The sequence below is a fragment of the Marmota marmota genome, unplaced genomic scaffold, assembly GCF_001458135.2.
Source record: "Marmota marmota marmota unplaced genomic scaffold, marMar, whole genome shotgun sequence".
NCBI lineage: Eukaryota > Metazoa > Chordata > Mammalia > Rodentia > Sciuridae > Marmota > Marmota marmota.
In genome coordinates this window covers 7,756,205-7,779,487 of record NW_025999941.1, presented here as the reverse complement: position 1 = coordinate 7,779,487, position 23,283 = coordinate 7,756,205, and the positions used below count along the sequence as shown (strand labels likewise).

At 37.8% G+C, this 23,283-nt stretch overlaps 1 protein-coding gene across 25 annotated transcripts in view; it reads right to left on the bottom strand.

The window, feature by feature from the left end:
• Erc2 (ELKS/RAB6-interacting/CAST family member 2) overlaps positions 1-23,283 on the bottom strand; it is an 877,829-nt gene that overhangs the window by 330,996 nt on the left and 523,550 nt on the right. For all 25 annotated transcript variants that reach the window (XR_007346866.1, XR_007346870.1, XR_007346867.1 and 22 more), the window contains one exon: positions 5,586-5,746. Coding sequence is in view for 18 of the 25 variants with exons in the window: in XM_048801108.1 (XP_048657065.1) it covers positions 5,586-5,746 (161 nt within the window). In the remaining 7 variants the exon portion in view is untranslated. The remainder of the gene's footprint in view (positions 1-5,585; positions 5,747-23,283) is intronic.

The window sequence follows — 23,283 nt, the reverse complement described above, 5'->3', positions numbered from 1 at the left end:
CTATTAAATTTCTGTGGTAGTTAAAATCATCTGAGAAAACGCACAGAGATTTTAAGCACTTTATCTGAAGGCCCTCCATTCCTTTTAGCCACAGATATCAAATTCACCTGACACAAATTAAATAATTGAGCTTTGGTTACTAGAATGTAAGCTTATTAACTAGTATTAGTGAAACCAAACATATAGAATAATGTTCTCAATATTCTTTTAATAAAATTTCCTTTAAATAGGGACATATGTAACAGATGAACTATTATGAAATGTTTTAGCAAGGGGTTTGGGATATTTTTAAGTAAAAATCTTATACATAGGGAAAGAAGAATGTTATGTTCTTCTATGAAAATACATAGTGGAGAACTGTTAGTTCCTTCCAGGGTGGAAATAATGACCAATAGTTAGAACACCAACCAATAAAAATCAAACTGAAGAAGGGGTGTTGGGTTGAAGAATCCAGTATCTAACATATTTATAGCCTAAAATTGGAATAAATTTGGTTTCAGTTCCTAAGAACGTTCTCACATTGTTATGGTTTGGATGTGAAGTATACCCTGAAAGCTCATGTGTGATACAATTCAAAAAGATTCAGAGGAGAAATGATTGGGTTATGAGGGCCTTGACCCAATCAGTGAATTAATCCCCCTCACGGGGGATTGAATATAATTGAAGGCTGGTAGGATGTGGCTGGAGGAGGTGGGCATTGGGGTGTGCCTCTGGGGTGTGTGTGTATATATATTTATGTGGCAAGTGGAGTCCCTCTCTCTCTCTGCTTTCTGATCGCCTTGTGAGCTTCTTTCCTCTGTCACAATCTGCCACCCTGATGTTCTGCCTCACCTCAAGCCCAGAGGAATGGAGCCAGATACCTATGAAACCATGAGCCCCCAAATGAACTTTCTCTCCTCTAAAATTGTTCTTGCCAGATCTTTTAGTCACAGCAGCATAAAAGCCGACTAAAACATATATGATGGGGAGGTTCGCAACATTATCCATGTCTCCCCACATCCCAAATAACTTACCTTTAGAAATGACATCTAAGTGGGATTCCAAACCTCTTTGGTCATGCAAGAAACCACTTTATTCATCTATCTAGTCACTTATTGGCTTATTTATTTCTTCACTCATCTCCTTCACTCATTTGATTAAAATTAAGATCTCAACAAGGCCAAGGGTTTTTCGTGGGTTGTTCACTAGAACAGTGCCTGTGAAAAGCTATGAATCTTTGAACTCTTCACTCTTTCATTCCACTTATGTTTACTGGATCCCTAACATGTTACAGGTTCTCAAGGTCCAATCAGAAAATTTCACTGTAAATAAAGTCACATCATGAGAAATCTTTAAGTTAGAAAAACCAGATCATATTTTTCTCACTCTAATTCAATCAAAATTTAAAAATAAGAGGACAGTTCTCTGCCCACCCAAAAAGAATGGCAGAAGAAAATGTAGGCCAGAATGGTATATATTTCCAACTTTTTGGCACATGTCCCAAAATGATGTAACACACACACATGCATCAGTGGGGAGTGGATGAACTACCAAAAGATAGGACCAATGATCCCTACAAGAATGAATGGAAGAGATCTATAATTTTGACTGTGGTAGATTTGACATAAATCTATACCTGTGATAAAACTGCAACCGCCCCACACACCCCAATGTATGTAAAACTGGAGCAATCTGCATAAAGTTGGCAGGTTGTACCATTATCAATTTCCATAATTACTATTGTAAGATGTTACCAATGTTGTAAGGGATGAAGATCATAAAAAACATCTCTTATTTTGCAATTTTATGTCAAACTATAATTACTTCAAAGTAAATCAATAAAATTAAATAGCAGTTTGCTATGAAAGCGATGCAAAATATTAGACCAAAACAGATACTCAATAATGGGGTAAACCTATACGACAGTATATTGCATGATTTAAAAAAAACACATTTCTATGATTGTGACATGAAAGGTGTTTGCATTCAGAAAGCAAAAGAAGTAGGACTTATAAAACATGCAAATACAATCTAATCTTCTTTTTTTTAAAGTATGTGGGGAACAACATTTATACAAGTATATGCCAAATGCCATTGGTGTCTACTTCTATGTTAGCATCATGGGTGATTTTTTATTATTTCAGGGTGATTTTTTATTATTTCAGTTTTGCTTCTCCATTTTTTCTACCCTTATTTCTCAAACGAACAATATTATCTAACAAGTATGTAAAAGGCCATCTATCCTATGTGTGTGATTCTGATAAATTCTGCATAATTCTGAAAAAGAATCAGGACAAATGGAAAGATTACATGGAAAGACATTTCAGTTCTGTGTAACAATGCATTGAGCTCTCTCCATGAGCCACTGAACATGAACCACCACCTGTGAGTCCACTGCTTCTAATGGGAATGGTATCTACCAGGGCCTGGCAAATTCCTTATCAGTAATTATGTGGAAGGGAGTATGGCTTATGCAGGCTGAGAAGTTGGATCTGATTCTAAAACTGCCTTCCAATTCTAAAACTCTATGCCTTTTGATTTTGCAATGAATTTAACAGACAACACCTCTCATTTTAAAAGCCCTTTTTATGTTTCAAAGCACTTTCACATATGCTGTTTTATATTAGCCTTAGTCCAGTACTTTTTAAAAATCCTGTCCCTATCACACATATGTAGAATAGGAAGAACAGATATTATCACCTCCATTTTACTGAAGGAAAAACTGAGGCAAGAGCAGAGTACTCTCTTTTCATACTTTGAGGCAGGTGAGATGAAAAATGAGTTATGAGAGCATACATTTCTCTTGCCTTATGGCTCCACCCCTTTCCTTTAAACACTGTGTAGCTTCTCCTTTTCTACTGGGGTTTGCAAACTGGATAGAACTGGTAACAATATTGCATGATGAATGTCAGTTAAATGAAAAACTAAGTTTTGATAGTAAGTATCAATGATGATAATACACATCTGGTTGATTCCACTAACTTACATCAACTCAGTCAAGGTCGAATAACCAATATGTCAATTTGACTCAAAAATCATGATCAATAAAACCAATTAGTTGACACGAACACCCAAGAGGCTGCTGAGCCTAGGGATCTCAGTCAATATATTTGCCTTATACCTGTGTCTTTCATAGTTGCAGGTAAGGAGTTCGAAAGTTGGGCTGCGGGGCCAATTGAATAATGAATGGGATCCATACGGGACTTAATGAAGCAGGGCTTTGTTCCTTTTACCAAAGGAAAATTAAAAGAGGAATTTTGTATTTATTTTACAGTGGCAGCAGATTAAGCACTTCAGTAATAATGTGGCAATTCATCAAAAGAGGTCTTAGTTAGGTGCTATCTGAAATCATGAAATTAAGTGGGAAAACATACACATGGAAAGGTTTATATGTTCTAAAAAAATAATCCAAACTTTAGATAAATGATAGTCTTCATAGAGTATAGTAAACAAATGACATATTTTCATTGGCTGATTGAGCCCTTTATACACATATATCATTTCCTGTGTGCCAAACCCTCTACCTAATACCTCTCCTCATAATCACCCCCATGCAAATCATTACAGAGGAAACCCGAGGGTCACTGAGGTTGAGGGCACTTCCTCCAAGTCATGTAGACACAAGGGGAAGTGATAGGATCACAACCCAGGTCTGATGACTCCCAAACAAGCACATTACCCTTATTACTTATTCTCCTAAAACCTTGAGATTATGTATATGCTCTTTTTAAAGCAGGAAGTCACTAAGGTGGCATGATACACTACTTCAGGAAATACAGAGTTAACCTGGGAACAACTGGAGAATGATGGGAAACAGAACACAATAACTGCTGATAGAATCTATTATCCATATTGTCAGTACATTAGTATGGGAACTGACTATTGATAATAAATTATTGAAAAAGGTATGATAATGTCACAGAAGCTTTAAATACTTTTCTATTCAATGACATAAAATTCAGTCTACAGAATTTTAACTATTCACTCATTTGACAAACAGTTGAGTGCCTACCATATTCCCAGCTCTGCTAAAAGCAGAGAAATTTCTCCAGTGATTGAGACAGACAAAAGTCCCAGACTTGATGAAGTTCACAAAAGCTCCACAAGAAAATGAGGTAGTAGAAAGAAAGGGTGAGGCAGAAGACTTTGTTGTATGTATATATGTATGTATGTATATATGTATGTATGTATATATGTGTGTGTGTGTGTGTGTGTTTACTTATTTATTTATTTATTAGTTTTAGGTGGACACAATATGTGGTGTGAAGGATAAAACCCAGTTCCTCACGTGTGCTAAGCAAGCATTCCACCACTTGAGCCACAACTCCAGCCCAAGACTTTGGTTTTAATCCTGGCCAGATGGCCTTAAGCAAATTATTTGAATCTCTCTGAGTCTCAGCTCCCTTACCTCTAAACTGAGTATAATAGTATCTGTTTTTATTATATCATTTTTATTAGGAAAAATACTAGTTTATATGTGAAAAAAAAATCCTACTTAGTCTTTGGTCTTGGAGAAACTGAGGTAGTTGATGAGGCATAAAAGTTTTGTCCTCATTATTAAATCCTTCAAAATATTTTATTCCATATTTTCCATGATCTAAGCTTTCTGGGTTTAATGTTAACCATGTGTAAGACTTGCTGGGTCACCATAAGGTCACTCTTCTATACCTAGCTACCAATTTCAAAGTCTGTGTTATAGGCTTACGATGCCATAATTATGTATGTTTCCCCTTGTTGTGGAAGGAAGCAGGATTTAAATTATATCTTAGTGATTATTTCATTTACACACTTCTAGAGATGCTGTTTCCTAACTAGTTTTTGAGAAACAAATCCATTACAATTGATTATTATAAAAATCTTCCAGTAAGATTTTCTTTCTTTCATATATTCTTGCATGCTACTGTTTCACTGAGAGTGTAGAATAAGAGCTAGGTGTATGTGGGTGTGTCATAAGAAGGACCATTTCTCAGCATTCAGGCTCCACTTTGTTGATTAAATCAGAAAAAATCAATCAGTTCTAACCCTAAATCTCTTCTTTCCTTACTTTCTCCCTTCACCTTGGTGCGTGGGTGGGGGATTCCTAAACTATTTTTATCAGCTCAGCAAATCAGAGTTCTGCTTTCTAAACAAAGAGGTGCCAACCTTGAGACTCTGAAAGCAAACACAAGCCAGGCATTGTGCACAAGTGAAAAGAATATAATTAGCAAAGTTATAGTCACAATTAGGAAATACCTCCTCAGAAAAGTTTCCACTTAACTCTGAGCAGCGCTCAAATTACCATTGTGCTTGAGGCCTCTGTCTCTTGGCTGACTCAGACCTCTGTGACAGATCTATGAATACCAGCACCTTCCACAAAACACAGGCACAAATTCTAATGCTGGATGTGTGTGTGTGTGTGTTTTTTTTTTAATAACAGATGTGGATAATGTGCAAATTGAGACACCAAAATTAAAATTTAAAAAATAAGAAACATACTCTCACAAATGTCAGGTATTAGCCAAATTATTCTTTCACCATGCTCTTTCTTCACCTTCTCCAGCCCTTTCCCCTTTGCCACCCTCAGAGAGAGGTTAGGAAAGATGAAGAAAGCAAAAATGTATACTCACTTCATCTCCAGGATCTCCTCCAGCTGTTTCCTCCTCTCTATCCGCAGGTTGGCCAAGTGTGCTTCTTTCTCAGCGAGGGACTGCTGTGTAGAGGCAAGGCGAGCTTTGGTGGCATCCAGTTCTTGCCTGGTTTTCTCCAAGGCATTCATCAGTTCCTCTATCTGAAAGGCACATGGAGCTGTGAATGTGATTGCTCCTTCATTCAAGTATAAGGCATTCCTGACTACCCTGTGTTCCAATGGTAAATACAAAGAAATTGTGGGTGCTCTTGAAGTAGAGACACTGTTTCCAGGAGCTCTCTCTTTATCACTGATTAAAAATAAATGTTTCTAACACTGTAAATGTCCATTTTGGGATGGGATAGAGTTCAGTAGCAGAGGACTTGCCCAGTACACACAAGGCCCTGCATTCCAAGCCCAGGACAGCAAAAACAAAAATAAAAGTCCATATTTCTCCAAGGCTCACCTTTGAGTCCACTGTTTAATATCTATTCTAGAAGTAGGGGTGAGTGATTTGACCCAATTTCAACCCACGTTTGGCAAAATTCTCAGCTACTTCCTTGCAGTTAGAGGGAGGCAACACTCAACACAGTTCTCCTGGCACAATCTACTCCTGTGTGTAGACTCCAGGGTACTTTGACAGGAAGTTAATCGATGTGTTTCAGATTCACTTATGTTTTAACCTATCAAAGCCTTGTTTGGTCACAGCTATTTGATGTCCGTGGGCCTCAGGAGCCCCTCTCACCTCACCTCCCAGACTTATATTCAGGAAGCAAGATTTGGCCAAAGGTAAACAGAATTCCAGCCACAAAGGGTTCAAGTTTGGTTTGCCCCTGAAGTTTGAGAGGGTTCTAAACTTGAAATAAATGACATGTAACTTTTATAGGGTGCTAATACACCATAGAAATAAGCCAGACTATCAAATATCCAGGGTTTTTCAGCCAGGTCCCAAAAATTGGACTAGGGAGCCCCGTGGCAAGGCCTTACTCTCCCCAAACCATTAGGGACTTTTAAAAGCCAACATACAACAAAAAGGGTTGGTGTTTATGGTTCTGTTCCAGAGACTTCCGTGGAGAAAGCTGGTGAAATGCCATGCCTTGCACAGGCTGCTTCTACTCTGCAGATTCAAAATCATGGTTCCAGGAAGTTTCTAGATTCCAGAGCTGATGTTTGAGTTTCTAAGTCACCCCTCCCCGCTGCTGCACTTGGCAGAATGGGCTCATCCATCACTAAAGTCAACAGAACACCCTTCAAAATGTGTCAATGACATGTTAAGTTTCAATTCATAAAGACTTTTTACACAATTTCTGCAGTTTTACATGGAATTTATTCAGAATAAGCATTATAGTTCACGTCCAAGGTAAATCACAAGCTTTTAAGATTCAGAAAACTCTCCATTTTGCCCTGATAGAAAGAGGAAACTTAATGACCATGCAATTTAAATCAAAGCCAAAACTAAAAACAGCTTAAAATAAAGCAAGACATATAAAGAATAATCTATGAAAGTCACAGGACCACATCTATTTAACTGTAGAATAAATAGCATTATTCTTTAACTTTATAAATACATACAATTTTAAAAAACAATTGTGTTTTTCTTAGGTTCTCATATAAGTCATATAATATTTTAATATGACCAGGCACGGTGGGGCACATGTGTAATCGAAGTGACTAGAGAGGCTGAATCAGAAGAATCCAAAGTTTTTACTAAGCATTTAATGAGATCTTATCTCAAATTGAAAAGATTAAAAAAGACTAGAGAAGCAGTTCAGTGATAAAGCATGCCTGGGTTCAGTCCTCAGTACCAAAAACAACAACAACAACAACAAAACCCATATATTACAAATATATCTAGAAACTCTTCTGCAAAACAATACTTAAGGCTAAAATAAGAGTTTCATTACTTTTTGTCCCTATTTTTTATGTACTCAATAGTGTAAAAAAATACCTATCAGAATAATGGCCATTCCACAGACTAATTCATATAGTCTGCCTGACCCTCCACAGGAGATGGTCTTTGCCTCTTGACCCTGTCACAAATTATTATTTATTTCAAACATGATACTGATTCCAGAATAGACAGGAAAGGTCTCAAGAATTCACATCTGCTGAATTCTCTCTCATTCCTTGAAACTGAACTATCTGCAATCTATAGACTCTAATCTACTCACCTGGACTTCCAAGTTACTAATTCACTTGCCATCAGACTTCTTGGGCAAACACCAGGAGTTCTATGGTAATCCATCTTTAAATAATTACATTTTAGAGTAACACCTTATAGTTGTTTCAGCTATAACCACACAAAGAAACCTGGACACTTAGGATATGTAATCCAGTGTTTTAAATGATGGAAATGCAATTGGCTCCCAACATCAATAATGCTTAGTCCCATGTAAGAATGTTGTTCCCAACACCTTGGAAGTAGAGTCATTAAAAGAGTTGCAGGCCAAGGCTTCCAACTCATTCCAATTGATATGGAAGTATTGCACATTAAGGACCATAAGGTATACTGTAACTTTTTGTAAGCAACCATTCAAATCTCAGAATCTCAGTTTCCTAGACAATGCCCATGGTTCTTTCTATGTTTAATGTTTTATTAGAGTTCTGCAAAATGTTTCCTTTATTGCCAAAGCAGAAGCATTTAAAGTAAGAAATGTTTTCTTGCTGTGGTGATCATTAGGATAGCCTACAGTATTTCAGTTGTCCTCCTTATGGACACATGGTAAAACTACACCTTCCCTTTCCCTGTGAGTATGGCTTCAGCCAATAAAATACCATCATTTTCAGGAAGAAGCATGTAGTGCTAGCATTCAATTCTAACCTTCCTTCCTCTGCGCCAAGGCAAACATAGAAGCATGTCTCAGATGACACTTCCTTTAGCCTGAATCCATAGTGGCCATAATGAAGCCCTAGGCCAACCCACATCACATAAGCAAGATATACACCTTTATCGTGCTACACCATTACTGTAAACCGTCAAGGCTGGTGTGGGAAGTTGGAATTGGGTGCTCTGTACTCTCCACAACAGCCTTCTCTCTTCAAGAGGAAATCACTTGTTACTCTTGCTATCCCATGGAAAAGAGACTTTTGCAGGCCACTGGTAATTTCCTTTTTGCCAAATGTCTTTTCTTAATGTGCAGCTTGCACATAGCTACATTCCTCCAAATGTATCTGTCCCTTCATTAAAATAACATCTTAACCAACAATATACATGTAGTTTGTGTCTCAAAACCACCAGATTAGAATTATGGTGTCACTTACTAAACTATGTGACTAAGACAAGTTTCTTCATCTCTCTCAGTTTCAGTTTCCTCATCAGTAATATGGGCACCATGTGGCATGCCTATTAGTTGTCTGTGGGCACTGAAGTGCCCACATGGCCCATAATCATTTCCTCTTCTCACTGATATCAAGAAAATAAATTTTTCTGATAATACAAATAAGGTACACTTATTACACAGAATAAGAAAGCTGCTGATATGAAAACTTCAAAATTTTTTAAGTCAAATAACATTCTTTTCAGTTAAGATCTACCTACATCTCACCACCTAGAAATAAACACTATAAACAATTTTTTCCAGCTTCTCCATCCCTCTCTATGTATGTACATATTTAATTGAGATGCTATATATGAATATATCCATATAAAATAAAATATTATGAACAACTAATGTATTGTGAGCATTCTCCATTTGTCATTAAAGATTCTTTTGGAAATCCCATTTTAATCTGTCAGTGTTCTACCCAATCCCCATTTTCCTAAACCTGATGCTGTGGTCTGAATGCTGTATCCCCCCAAATTCATATGTACAAATTCTAGCCCCCAAGGTGATGGCATAAGGAGGTGAAGCTCTTGTGAGGAGTTAAGTCATGAGGACAGAGCCCTCAGGAATGGGATTAGTGCCCTTACAAAGGACATCCAAGGAAGTTTGTTTCTTCTCCCACTATGTGAGAGCACAGAAGTCAGTATCCACAACCTGGAAGAGGACTTGACCATGCAGGAACCTTGATGTAGGACTTCCCAGCCTCCATAACAGTGAGGAAGAAATTTCTGTTATTTATAAATCATTTTGTTTATAATATTTTGCTACAGGAATCAAAATGGACTAAGATGCATAGGAACCTATTTTTCCTATTTGCTTTGCAAACACTTCAACTCCTTGCAGTCCATCACTGGGTCCTTCCCCAGGTGACACTGTCCTAGAGATACTTTATCATCTATACAGATACTCAGGAGATGAAGTCTATCTTCACAGTTCTCACCTTCATGCAAATGCCTGTTCAAACTTTCACTTTCTCCTTTCACTCATTCAAACTCTTTCACATGTACCTGTCAATCCCTGGCTCATCTTGACTGGTAAACCATCCAACCTCTTATCAAGTGCTCTGTAGCTGCTTCCATCTTCCTACTGCCTCTGGATCACTTCAATCTGCTTATCTTAATATAACATTAAATTGGAGATGACCAAAGGCTAACTTCTGATCCATGCACATCTGCCTAAAAAAAAAAAAAAAAATCCCTATAGCCTTGCCCCCTCAATGTCACTCCCTAACATATGCACCATTTTGGTCTCATGCCCTGAGTTTTTCCCCAATCACTCATGTTTGAGTTAAATTTATCTCTTCCTTTTCCTTCCTATTTTCCATCTGTTACCACATCCAATACCTCTGTTTTGGAAATGCTTATTGGATCCATCACTCCCTTTGATCATTAGTATAATATTCCCCATATATGATAGGATTTAAAGTACACACACACACACACACACAGTCTTAGCCTCTGTCCCTACCTCTACCCTAAGTGGTCTGCTCAGCTTCTCCCATGTAAGAGTAGCCACATCTGGTTCTGGATTTTATGAAATAGAATTAGCAAATGGGTAGCAGAGTGTACGTATAGGAATAGGCTCTGAAGAGCAGACAAAAAAGATTTCTATAACAGAAAATAGAAGGAAGTAAGGGAAGAAAGAGAAAGAAAATCATTGAGGCTGGGGAATATGGTGAAGTTATTTTTTTGCCTTAGTACAAAATAAGAGAATTGGGGAAGAGAGAAGGAGGAAAAAGCAAAGTTGGTAAGGGTACTCGTGGGGCTCTTACAAGGCTTTCTAAATTTGTAAATTGAAGGTTAGACTTCTTTTTTTTCCCCCCAGCATTTTTGGCTGTGTCTTTGAATGTGTCTTTGAACTTGGACCCACAGGTCTGTGACTCACAGAAGCACCATGAGAATCACTATCACAGTTTGTCTTCCCACTGCCAAGAAAACATGCCTGAACCATCAGTATCTGTCAGATTTCACTGGCCTGGTTCTAACATCTTGAAGATTTGGATTATCCACAATAGTATTTTTCAGACTGTGTTCCCTAGTTGCCATGGATTCCACAAGTGTGTCTGGGGGCTGAAAAACAGGTTAGTGGAACAGAAGGAGCATGAAGAAACAGAGGCCTGAGTTGAGCATCCCAAACTCAAAGGAAGCTGTTCCAGTCCTTTTTGTCTGTCTGTTTTATATGTGGCATTACTCTAAGGATTTAACTTGAACATTTAAATAACTTCAATGTTTTAAAACACCAGAAATGGCTAAAATCATGAATTATGGGGCAAGGCTATACTAATACCACCAGTATCACCATTTGCCAGTTATGGGACCGTGAGAAAATGTCTGCATTTCTCACCTATAGTAGTAGTAGTTTTTGAGAGAGTTATTGCAAGTACAACATGAAGCAATGAATATAAAGTCCTTAGCACAAGGACTGGCAAATATGAGAACATTTAGTACATTCTTCACACAAGAGGTAGCATAGCATAGTAGTTAGAAACTTAAATTCAGGAGGTGGTGTGCTACTTATGAGATTTATAAGTCAGTGAGTTAAGAAAGTTTTGAGCCTCAAGATCCTCACGTGTGAAACAGGACTAGTAACTGAACAGGGCTTTTGTGAGGATTAAGTGGGTTAGCGTGTGTGATACTCGGAGAACAATGCTGAATATTTGGTGTCATAGAAGTGTGAGCTCCTACTAATACAGTGCCTGGTCAATATTCAACATATTTTATGATTGCTTATTACTGAATTCAAAATCTGTACTTGGTGTCACCTACTCCAAATCCCGCGCCCCCGCCCCATACACTCCTAGACCTATTCTCTTTTATAGCTTACCAAAACTGCCCATCTTCCAAAGCCCTGTCTACCAATGGCATCCATCTCATTCAGTGATCAAAGTCCCGAGCTCTGGAAGCAGTCAGACATGGGTCAAGTTTTGACTGCACCTGAAGGATCTCTGTGACCTCAGTTCAATCTTAACTCAATGCTTCAACTTTGTTGCACATTAAAATCACTTAGGAAGCCTTTAAAAATTCCAATTCTGTAGTCACATTCTTCCCAATTAAATAAAAATAGCTGAGGGCAGAAATCTGACATCCTTATTTTATTAAAGAGCCAGATGATTCCAAAGTGCAGACAAGCCTCAGAACCCTGGACATAACTGACCTCTAAGCCTGAAGATCATCCCCTAACAATTGGGGTGGAAAGAAAACTGCCACAAGACTGTTATGAGCACAAAATGAGATAACACATGTAAATTACCCCGCCAAATGCCAAAAGCTCTCTGTCAAATGCCTTGCAAATATCCTTGAAAGCAGTTCTTAGCCATGCCACCTCCACCCAACTTGAGGACCTTTTGTTTTAACATCTGCATCTGTTCTGCAAACTCTTATTTGCTACAACTGGACTGTAAAACCCTAGAGGGCAGGGATCACATCTTCATCTTCTTTGGAAGCCCTTTCAGTATCTGACCTGGCACCGGTGTCCACACCAGAGCCCCACACAACTAAGGAAGGCAACACATAGATGCAATTCCTAAACACCATCTTTGGCCCACTTACTGCAATGATGGATGAAGTGTAAGTCCAAATGGGACACTTTCCTACCCTGTTAACTACTAGTCCCCTCCCTGTCCTCACCTAATACCCTTTGAGGTCCTGCTCTCTGTTTGCCTCAAGCACCTTTTCCTTGCAATGGAGACCAGAGGGCTCCATTACAGCTCTGGAAACGATGGAGGCCCAAAGCTCTTTGCTGCCCAGCAGTTGCCAGTAGCACTCAAGAATCCCTGAATATCACAGTAGCATAATAAAAAAATCCCAGGTTCTGCCCAGGGAAGTTCAGAATCAAATGCAATTACTGAGTCATAATTATGATTTTTAAAAGCTTTTAAAGAAAAGTACTGAATGATATCAAAGCTTAACAACAGCCAATTCTGCCATAGGCCTATGACTGGCCTCACAGGCAAAGAAGAATGACCTATAAAGAGGAGATAATGGCCCAGGCTCAGGGAGGCCCTGTGGCCCTGCTTTTTAGTGAAATGCTACTTATAGAATCACAATGATGACAAGCAAACATACACTTTGGGGAAGTCAAACAGGACATCAAACTGTTTGCCAACATTTAACTCCCCCATGTGTCTCTTTTAGAAATACATCTATTAGCAATTCAATGGACAATAATATTTCCTGGAAAAAAAAAGCTTCAGAAAAGGTGCTTAATTCCTAGAATGTCATTATAGTGAAAACTGAGGTTCACAGCCACCTCAAAAGTGTTCTGAAGTACTCTAAATGTTTCACTTAAAAGAATTTCCTACAAGGCTCCCAAATATGGCAAGACTAGAATTCTCACCTATAACCTAGAAAGGTGAGACTATATTTTAAAATATATTGGCTTGGGTGTGGTGGAACATTCCTGAAATCCCAGTGGCTTGGGAGGCTGAGGCAGGAGGATTGCAAGTTCAAAGCTAGTCTCACAATTTAACAAGGCCCTAAGCAACCTAGTGAGACCCTGTTTCAAAATGAAAAAATTCGAAGGGCTAAGAATGAAGCTCAGTGGTTAAACGCCCTTGGGTTCAATCCCTGGCTAAATAAACATATAAACAAACAATAAATAAAATATATTCACTTGATGTTGCATATCTAGAACATTAAGTTTTCTTTAAATAGATGTCAATTTGACCTGCCCGATTTAAAAAAATAAAAACAAAATACCCTGATTAATTACGTGCCATTTCTGATTTCGAGGCTACTATGTTGCAGATCATAAAAACTCTTATAAATTGGTTGAGGTATCAAGACTACTCAATTGTATTTGAATAATTCACAAATCTGCACACGTTAAGAATAACGAAGACATCAAATGGATTACTAAAGAGTCTATTGCTTACAAATGGCTCCAAAGAAACTGTCAGATCTTTTAGAATGAACAACGGAGCCTTAAAACAATAAAATAAAAAACCTGTTTAAGACCTTAAATCATTAACATGTGTCAGCTTAAACTTGCACCTGCACATGTGTTGTTTAACAAAATATTTAAAAACCAGCTTCCCTCTCAGTTATCTGCCAAGACCACCGCTCCAGGTTCCTCGGGTCTCTTCTAAGCGCATGGCAGCTCCCCATGCTTTTCAGGAGGTTGCTTAGCATGGGTTGATCTTCAAATATTTTGATAAAATATCTTCCTCTTTAATTTGTGTCAGTTTTGAGTTGGTATGTATTTTGTGTTAATGATTTGGAATTCTTAAAGCCATATTTTAAAAACAGACTGGCTCTTCCCCATTGGGCTCCATTACCCATCCTTGTTTCCTGTCTTCATTTCATCCTTAGTGGAAGAGGATGGGAGCTTTCAGTTAGCACGAGAACACTGAGCCAATAAAATCCCCATGCCCCATGTTACAGTGCATCCGGAATGTGAATTGGTCCCATGGGACCAGCTGGATTTGGCCCAACACTACTCTAGGCTCAGAAGGTCACCCTGAGATCAGAAGGTGAAGATAAATGCTTAAACCCTCCTTCCTCAGCTCAGTAACTATGCAGACAGTGATGGCATAAGCTGAAGGATCTGTTAAAAATGAGGACTGCTAATCTTATTTTTCCAATTAGTCTTATCTGACATTTCTATCTCTTCTCCAACCCACTGCCCACTGCTGCCTTAGAGTGACACCTTTTGGAAATGGTTGAAACTGAAAATCCCCAGACTGCTCTTTGCCTGTACTCGACCATCTCAAGACTGTGATTTGTTTTCTCTTAGTTGAAGTCGAAGTATCAAGAAGTTCTGCTTGAATATGTAACCTCCGGTCATTCCACTGCAAACAGACATCCACTTCAAGCAAATGTAGGCTCAAGCTCTTTTATTTTTAGTACATTTAAAAATTTCCCTATCCCCCTTCTCTTCCCTGGCTAATTAACAAACTCTCACATGATAATGAAAGAAAGATAGAGAAGAAATGTGCAAAAAATACAACTGACTTGACAGAGTCCAATGAATCACACAGTCTTAGAGTACGAATGAGTAACAGTCTCTCCAATATGCCTGTGAGCCCTCTCCATTCCACTCCAGATGGCATTCAGCTCAGCAGAGCCTGGAGGAAGCAAGGCAGTGTGGATGTGCATCCGGGTATGTATGCTGTAGGCACATCTTGGGCAGTTGGGAGGCTTTCTATGTTCTATGTGTGTTACAGTTTCAGAGCACACCAAACAGCTGGCCTGGACCCTCCCTATCCAGCTTTCAGAGGAGCAGTGAAGAATTTGGGCTCTAAAGCCAGTTGGCTCAGCCCTCCCCAGATCGCAGCCACACACATGCAGTGTAATTTAGGGAAAGGTACTTGACAACAATGTGCATCTGTTTCTCCCTTTGTGACATGTGGGTAATAACTGCACCTGCTGGGGTCTCTGTGAGGGCTACCTGAGCTACAGAGCTACCTGCTTGGCACACAGTGAGCACACAGTGATGGTATAAGGGATGGTATAAATTTCCAATTGTTTTCAACAGTGATCTCAGTTTAAATATTGGCATTAAGTTTTCAGTCCAGGAGAGGATGAATAAGAAAGACAAAGAATCAGATTTCCATTTAAAAAAAATATTTTCAGAAAGACACCTCATATTTTTCATCTTCATTGGAAAAATTTTAAGTCATGAAACCAAACTAATCATACACAAAATATGCATTGTTCATTTTTTTATCTTAGGATAAATTCTAAACATAAAAATGAAGGAACAGAACAAGATGATAGAGTAGGACTGTCAACAGAACTTCCTGCAGTGGTGGCCATGTTCTAACGTGTGCTATCTAGTGTGTGTGCCCCATCTAATGTGACTACAAAGTACTGGAAATGTGGCTGGCTCACCCTTGGAAGGGAATTTTTAAATTAAATTTAATTTATTTAAGTAGCCACATGTCTAGTGGCTGCTGAACTGGAAAGAGCAGTATCAGAGCAGCCAAGCTTCACAGCCCTGTTATCCAACAGTGGTGTTCAGAAAATATATCAATCTCTGTGGAAAGTTTGCCTTTTGGGATCATTTGAGAAAACCTTTTTAAATTTCCTTAAATGAAATATGACTCATGAATTACCATTTGATCCAGCCATTCTACTTTAGGGATTCATCTAAGGATATAATAATGGATCTTTCTAGAAGAATTTATTCTAAGGATATAATTAATATATTTATCACAATGTTGTTTATAAACACTAGAATGAAATTGCATATATGTATGTATACATATATACATGATACATACATATATGAGCATACATGTATGTTTATACTTTCCAAAGAAATTAGTTAAATAAAATATGGCATGTGTACATGTGTGAAAGTGTTACAAAGAAACTGGATAATATATTACAAGTACAAATTGTTAAGATGTTTGTCAGATATTAAATAATAAGTGGAAAGACTAAATATAAAGAAAAGATGCTCATGAAATCTTAAGTGAGTAAAGCAGATTAGCAAATAAAATAAATCCCAACTATGTGTGTAGGGTCTTAATGTATTTTCATAGGAAAAAAAATAGAAGGAAAGGCATGAACTTGTTCCTCTGGGTTTGTTTCTAGGCTTAGAGATTTCAGGTAACCTACTACATTCTTCTTGTACTTATTGCTATGTTTATGCATAATTAATGTTTAAAAGGGGCAATTTTTAAAATTTCAATCAAGGAAGCTCTGTATAGAACGTACTTCCATTCCCATGGTAAGTAGACCATAGCTCCAAAGGAGGAATCACAGGACTGCAGAACAGGACAGGGCCCTCTGGTGGCTATTGGGGTGGCAGCTACTCCCAGCCAAAACTACTTTAAGGCAGCTACATTTCTAGGCATAGGCACTTGGCCCTGACAATCCCTTAAATTTACACTGATTATAATCCATCTTCACCAGGGAATGCCCACATGGTAGTGACCCCAGAGCTGTCAATGGAGAGTCCTGCCATTTCCACCCTGTACTTCAATGCACCCGAGTATTGCTCATTCCACCTTCTTCCCTAATAAAGCTCTGAAGGGATTGAAAAGTGAGTATGATTGTTCTCTTATTTGTTTTGTTTTGTGCCTACTTAGCATTGGTGGATTTTGTTATTGGTTTCTAAAGCACTTAAAATAAGTGGTCAGGCTGTAGAAAACCAGATGTCACTTGGCCACCTTTACTGACAACTTCTCTCCATTCCTGTTCAACACATCAGGGTGGTGTTCTCTAATAGACCTACTTTCTTGTGATGCAAGGATCAGTGCAGGGGACATTCCAAAAAGGATTTGAAACAAGTCTCTTTTACTCTGATTCTTCTGGTTTGGCCCTTGAAGATACCTGTTGATACAAATAAAGCCTGACTCCAAGCCTGCTCCCTCAGGATCCTTCTAACACCATCCTATGTACCTTCAACTATAGATAATGGTCTCCCAGTATATCACTTTGCTTCTTTCTGAAGCACATGGGATGTAATGCATGTTTGCGTCCTCCCTCTTGGCACAGGATCTCCTCAAACACACAGAGATGGTCAATAGATAATTATGGGACAGATACTGGGAGGGTGAAGAAGAGAAGCAGCTATACTATAAAAAGGTAACCATTGCCTCTGATTTAAATAACAGTCTCCCACATCTTACTGGATCCTCACATATTCCCAAAGAAGCAGGCCCTTTAACTGATGGATAGCTCAAGTTTGGAAAAGGTAAGAAATTTATCCACAAATCACAAATGGTTATTCCTAATTAGGATGTGAATGTGATTTCTGGGCACAAATATAATGAGAGAATCATTAGATGGGACTAGACTATACTGAGAGGGTCTGGTCTAGGAGCCCCTTAAGAGCAAGGAAAGACCTTGGTTCACTTTCCTCCATGTCTCTAGACCTAAATAGAATATCTTGTATATAGTCAGCACCAAAAAATGTATTTATGAACATAAATTAGGAAATGGAGCTTGGGGTCCTTTTGCTTCATTGGAGTACAATATTCACTTCGATCCCAGCATTGTTCTACATGGCCTAGTTGACTAGTGTTAGTTTTCTGTTACTGCACAATGTATTTTCACAAGTTTGACAGCTCATAGTTATGTAGGTCAGAAGTTTAGGCTTAGTGTGATTGGGCTGTCCACTCAGGTTGTTAGAAGGCTGAAATCAGATATTAGCAGGCTGCAGTGTCATCTGGAGCTCAGGGTCCTCTTCCAAACTCGTAGATGAGACAGAATATGATTCCTTACAGAAGCAAGTCTGAGGTCACTATTTTCTTGCCACTCCCTGCTCATAGAGGTCACCTGCATTTCTTGCTACATGTCCTCTTCAGATCTTTAAGTCTAGCAATGGAGAAACTCCCTTGCATCAAATGCATCTTATGCTTTGACTTTCTTACTTTAGGAAGAGTCCAGTTCCTTTACAAGACTTAAATGATTAAGTCAGGCCAACCAAGAACAATGTCCCTTTCTTAAAGACAAGTGTGACATATAACACACAGAACAATTCAAGTGATATTTAATTATAGCCATAGTCCCAGGGATTATCAGCCACATACCAGGGAAACAGAATCTTGAAGGTCCTTTTAGAATTCTGCCAACCACTGTTTTCTTTACAATATTGATGATATCAAATAAAATTAACCTACTGAAATACTTCCACTGTTTACCTCCCTTTTCCTTAAATGATATAAAATCATGTTTACGAATGTATAACAAATAGAGGAAAAAATTCTTTAACTTGATAAAGATCATTTATGAAACAAACAAACCAAAAAAGGTACTGTTATCAACATACATTAAGTATGTTTTTCCTCTATAGTCAGGAGCAAGGTAAGGATATACTTTCACCTCTCTTATTTAGTGTAATATTGGAAGTTTTAACCACTGCAATAAGGCAAGAAAAATAAGTAAAAAACATAAAAACTGGAAAGGAAAAAAAAAAACTGTTCCTACTTGCAAGTGACATATTTATGTAGAAAATCCCAAGTAATCTCCAAATATGTCCAACAACTAATAAACAAGTTCATCAAGGTTGCATAATTCAAGATTAATGTACAAAAATAAATTGCATTTCTAAGTGTTAACAATAAGCATACAGAAACCAAAATATAAAACTAAATATCATTTATAATCACTCCAAAAAATGAAACATGTAAGTATAAACTTAATAAAACATGTTCAGGATTATCTGCCAAAAATCATAAAAATCTTATGAAAGAAATCAAGACAATTTAAATAAATGGAATGATATAGAGTGTTTATGAATTAGAAGACTAAACATGCTAAGGAGGTCAGTTTTTCCTAGACTGATCTATAGGTTTAAGGCAATTCCTATCAAATTTTTGGCAAGTTATATTATAGACATAGACAAGCTTATTCTAAACTTTGTATAAAAAGGCTCAGGCCTCAGAGTAGCTAAAATAATCCAGACAAGGAAGAAGAAATCATTCTGTCTAATACTAAAACCTACTGTGTATCTTCAGAGACTAAGACAGTGTGATATTATTAGTGTGATGGAGACACAGATTAACATGTGCCCATATTTTAGGGGGTCCATTTTGTTTTATATTATCTATGTTGTAAAGAAAGTGGTGGCTGGTAGATTTCTAAGAGGACCATACAAACATGCCTAAACAATATTGACACAAGAGCAAACGCAATTCACTGGAGGAACAATAGTCTTTTCAACAAAGTTGTAGAAAAAACCAGGCAACTATATAGGCAAAGAACAACAAACAAAACCATCAACCTAAACCTCATATATTGCACAAAAGTTATCTCAAAATAGACTGTGAAATTAAGTGAATATCATAAAACCAAACCTTTTATTTAAAAAAAAAAAAAAGAAATTTTTCAGGATCAAGGGCTAGGCAATTAGGTGGTAGAATTGATACCAAAATCACAATCCATACAAGTAAAGACTGGTAAACTGGACATTAAAAATTGTTTTCTCAATTATATTCCATGATTTTATAATCATGTCAAAATTAATCCTAATGTTATGTATGACTACTATGCACTGATAAAAAATGAGAAAATTTTTAAAATAAAAACATGAAAAAAATATTTTCTCTATGAAAGACCTTGTTACAAGGATAAAAAAGACAAGCTAGAGTCTAGGAGAAAATATTTTCAAACCACACATTTGACAAAGAACTAGTATGAGAACACATTTTTTAAAAACTCTCAAAATTCAACAATAAAATGTCTAATAAAATTTAAAAAGAAGCAAAAGACATGAACAAACATTTCCCTGAAACATAAACACAGAGGTTAATAAGCATTCAAAAAGATGTTTCACATCACCACAAGTTACAAAAATATGAATGTAAATCACAATAAAGTATCTGTGCATTAGAATGACTAAAACTTATACTTATAAGGATAAGGACAAGCTGTATCACTCATACATACAGTGCTGATGGGAATATACAATAGTACCACTACTGTGAAAAACAATTTGGAAGTTTCTCATAAAAATTATCAGGCAAGTACCATATGACCCAACAATTGCACTTTTATTATGTATCTTCAAGAATTAGAAATGCACATTCATATAAAAACTAGTAAATGAGCATTTATAGGAGAATTACTGATAATAGGCCCAAACTGGAAAGAATCCTGATGTTCTTCAATTGTGACACCTCCATACCTTGGAACACTACTCAATAAGAAAATAAATGCAGTATTAATACACAACAACCTGGAAAAAATCTCCAGCAAATCATGTGAATTGAAAAAGAGTGAATTCCCAAAGTCACTTACTACATAATTCCATTTCTATAATGTTCTTGAAATGACAAAATTATAGAAATAGAGAACAGATTAGTGCTTGCCATGGGTAAGGAATAGTGGTGGATGAAGCTGCAAAGCTATTCTTGAGCGGGTGGCACTGTTCTGTATCTTGACCATACCAATGTCAATACTATGGTTGTGATTTTGCAAGATGATACTAAAACTGCCTTTAAACCCATAATTATCTAAAAATAAAAGGGTTTAATTTAAAACGTACATGCCACATATTAGGGACCTACTTTACAGGGAAGCAAACAGCCAGAGAAAAGCTGAGGCATAAGAAGAAAGATGTTCATGTAAAGTAAATGAGGCCATGCTCTTAAAGAGAGAAACCGTCCCCCAAACAGCAGAGCTGTGAGAATTTCAGCAGAGAATTTTCATGTTGTAAATGCCTTCCATTCCAGAGGATGACTACATACCCAGGTTAAGCAGTCAGCTTTCAAATCAAGGACTTGACACCTACTCAATCAGTAAGTGAAATCAACTTCCTTGATAGGCCTGTGATTAAAATGTCATAATTTTGTATCCTCTTTTTATAAAACAAACCGTCATACACACACACACACACACACACACACACACATTTATAAGTGCCATGTTCAACAACAACTTCTACTGTATCATATGTGAACCCATACATGCCACCAGTAGTTACTAGATTCCTTATAATTATAATCCAGGTAAGAAAAACATCATGGTAAAGCTTCATTATCCACAAACTAAATATATCCTATAGAGTGCAGGCTCAGCTAGTTCCTCAGTGGGAGGAAAGCAAAAACTAGACACGAAGGGCCAGAATGAAATCTTCCACTTCAATTTCTCCTTTATTTAAAACATTTTATAGGGGCTTTATGCTGACCCTGTTGATTCAGGAGAAGGAAATCCTTCCAAATGTGTCCCTAGGGCATCACATCCCCCATAGTGACTTGGCTCCCTCTTCCCAGAGCTATTACTACTACATGGAAAAAAACCAATTCTTAATTGGTTAACTTTGGGAAAATCACTCCATAAAGACAAGACTCAGAACAAAGACGCCCACCCAGTTATTCCCACATATGAAGCAACCTGAAAGAGCATGAGAGATGCCACATAAAAAGGTAGACAGGCCGAACCTCACTACATTCTAATGCTGAAGAGAGAGTTTGCAGCTTCCCTCCTGCCTTTGAATGGAGCATCCACAGGATTGCAACAGCAGATCTGCTGTGCCCTGCCTTCCTTCCAGTCTTGACAGTTGTCAGTGTGCTGATCACTCCAGCGTGTGAGACTTTTCTTTCTAGCTGTCCAGCTGAACTAAAGAGAGTGGGGTTTTGACAGTGGGCTCCCAGGACCAGTTACTCCACTTTTTACCTGGCTCCTCACCAAAGCCTGGTCCCCAGCCCCTGCTGGGGACTATGGTTGGTCCCAGGGGAGCCCAGTGGAGAGTGGGTAGATGGCAAGGGTCAAATTCAGCCCATTCCTATATAAACAACCAAAGTACACATCCTGCCACATATAATTTTCATGCTTAAAAGCAGAACCTTTTGTTTTCTTTGATAACCTTGATGCACAGGAAGAATCAATGTTTCACTGGTCAGAAATAAAAGCTACTTAAATCTTAACACGAGACACTTTGTTCTTCAAAAATCCACAACTGTGTTGAAAAGTTGTCTGTCAGAATGTACACGTTGTATTCACGTATGATACACGAGGCTTTACCAACAATACATGCATCATGCTTTGGAAGCATGTATCTGTCTTTTTCCAAGGGACATGTTCTAGAATTTATGCCTTTGAATTATATTTTCAAAACAAGTGATTTTTACCCTCGTAGCTCTTTTCAGATTAAAAAATAATTCACTATTTTTGTTACCAATATGAGATTATATAGCCTAGTTCCATTTAAACAGATTCAGTACAACCCTGAATCAAATATAACCCTAGTATTAAAAAATCTCAAGACAGATACAAGTGAAAATGCAGGATTCCTTGCTTGATTGCCAAATATTCACTCACAGATCTGATTACTTCAGCTGGGACTTCTTCCCACTTTTACAGCTTCTCCAATAAATTGCCTTCTTAAAAAATATTTCTCATTATGTTTTCTCTTTCTTCTTCAAAAATGTACACAGTTATAACTAGCTATCACAAAATTGGGATGCTCAGAATTTAAGAGGAGAAACAGCCTCAATATCTAAAATAAATAACAACTATACATATATTGAAATAAATACCCCATTTTAATGGGTCATACTCAGTAATCTTAAAGCCGCCTCTATCTGGGCAATAGTTCCTTTCGGACTAACAACAATTAGGCTGTGTAATTCATGCTCAATCCCTTCAGATAAACCATGCATGCGCCGCCAGGCCACTCTCTCGCTGGCGTTGGGGCCAGGCTGTCAGGCCCACTTCTCTGGTTAATGTCAGTAGCACTATGTATAAAAGGTGACTCCAGTGTGTACAAATGTTGATCTTTAGAGAAGTCATGCCTAGCCTCACACACACATCCACTCTTTCGTCCACTAGGTCAATGGCAGGAACAGAGGGGCAGACCAGGAAGGGACTTGCCAGGAGCGCAGTCTGACTTGTTAGGTCACACCACCCTCAGGGACTTCCCTGCCTGAGATTAATCCATAATCCCGTTTTGTGTTTTTTTAAAAAAATGCAGGTTTTAAAAGCC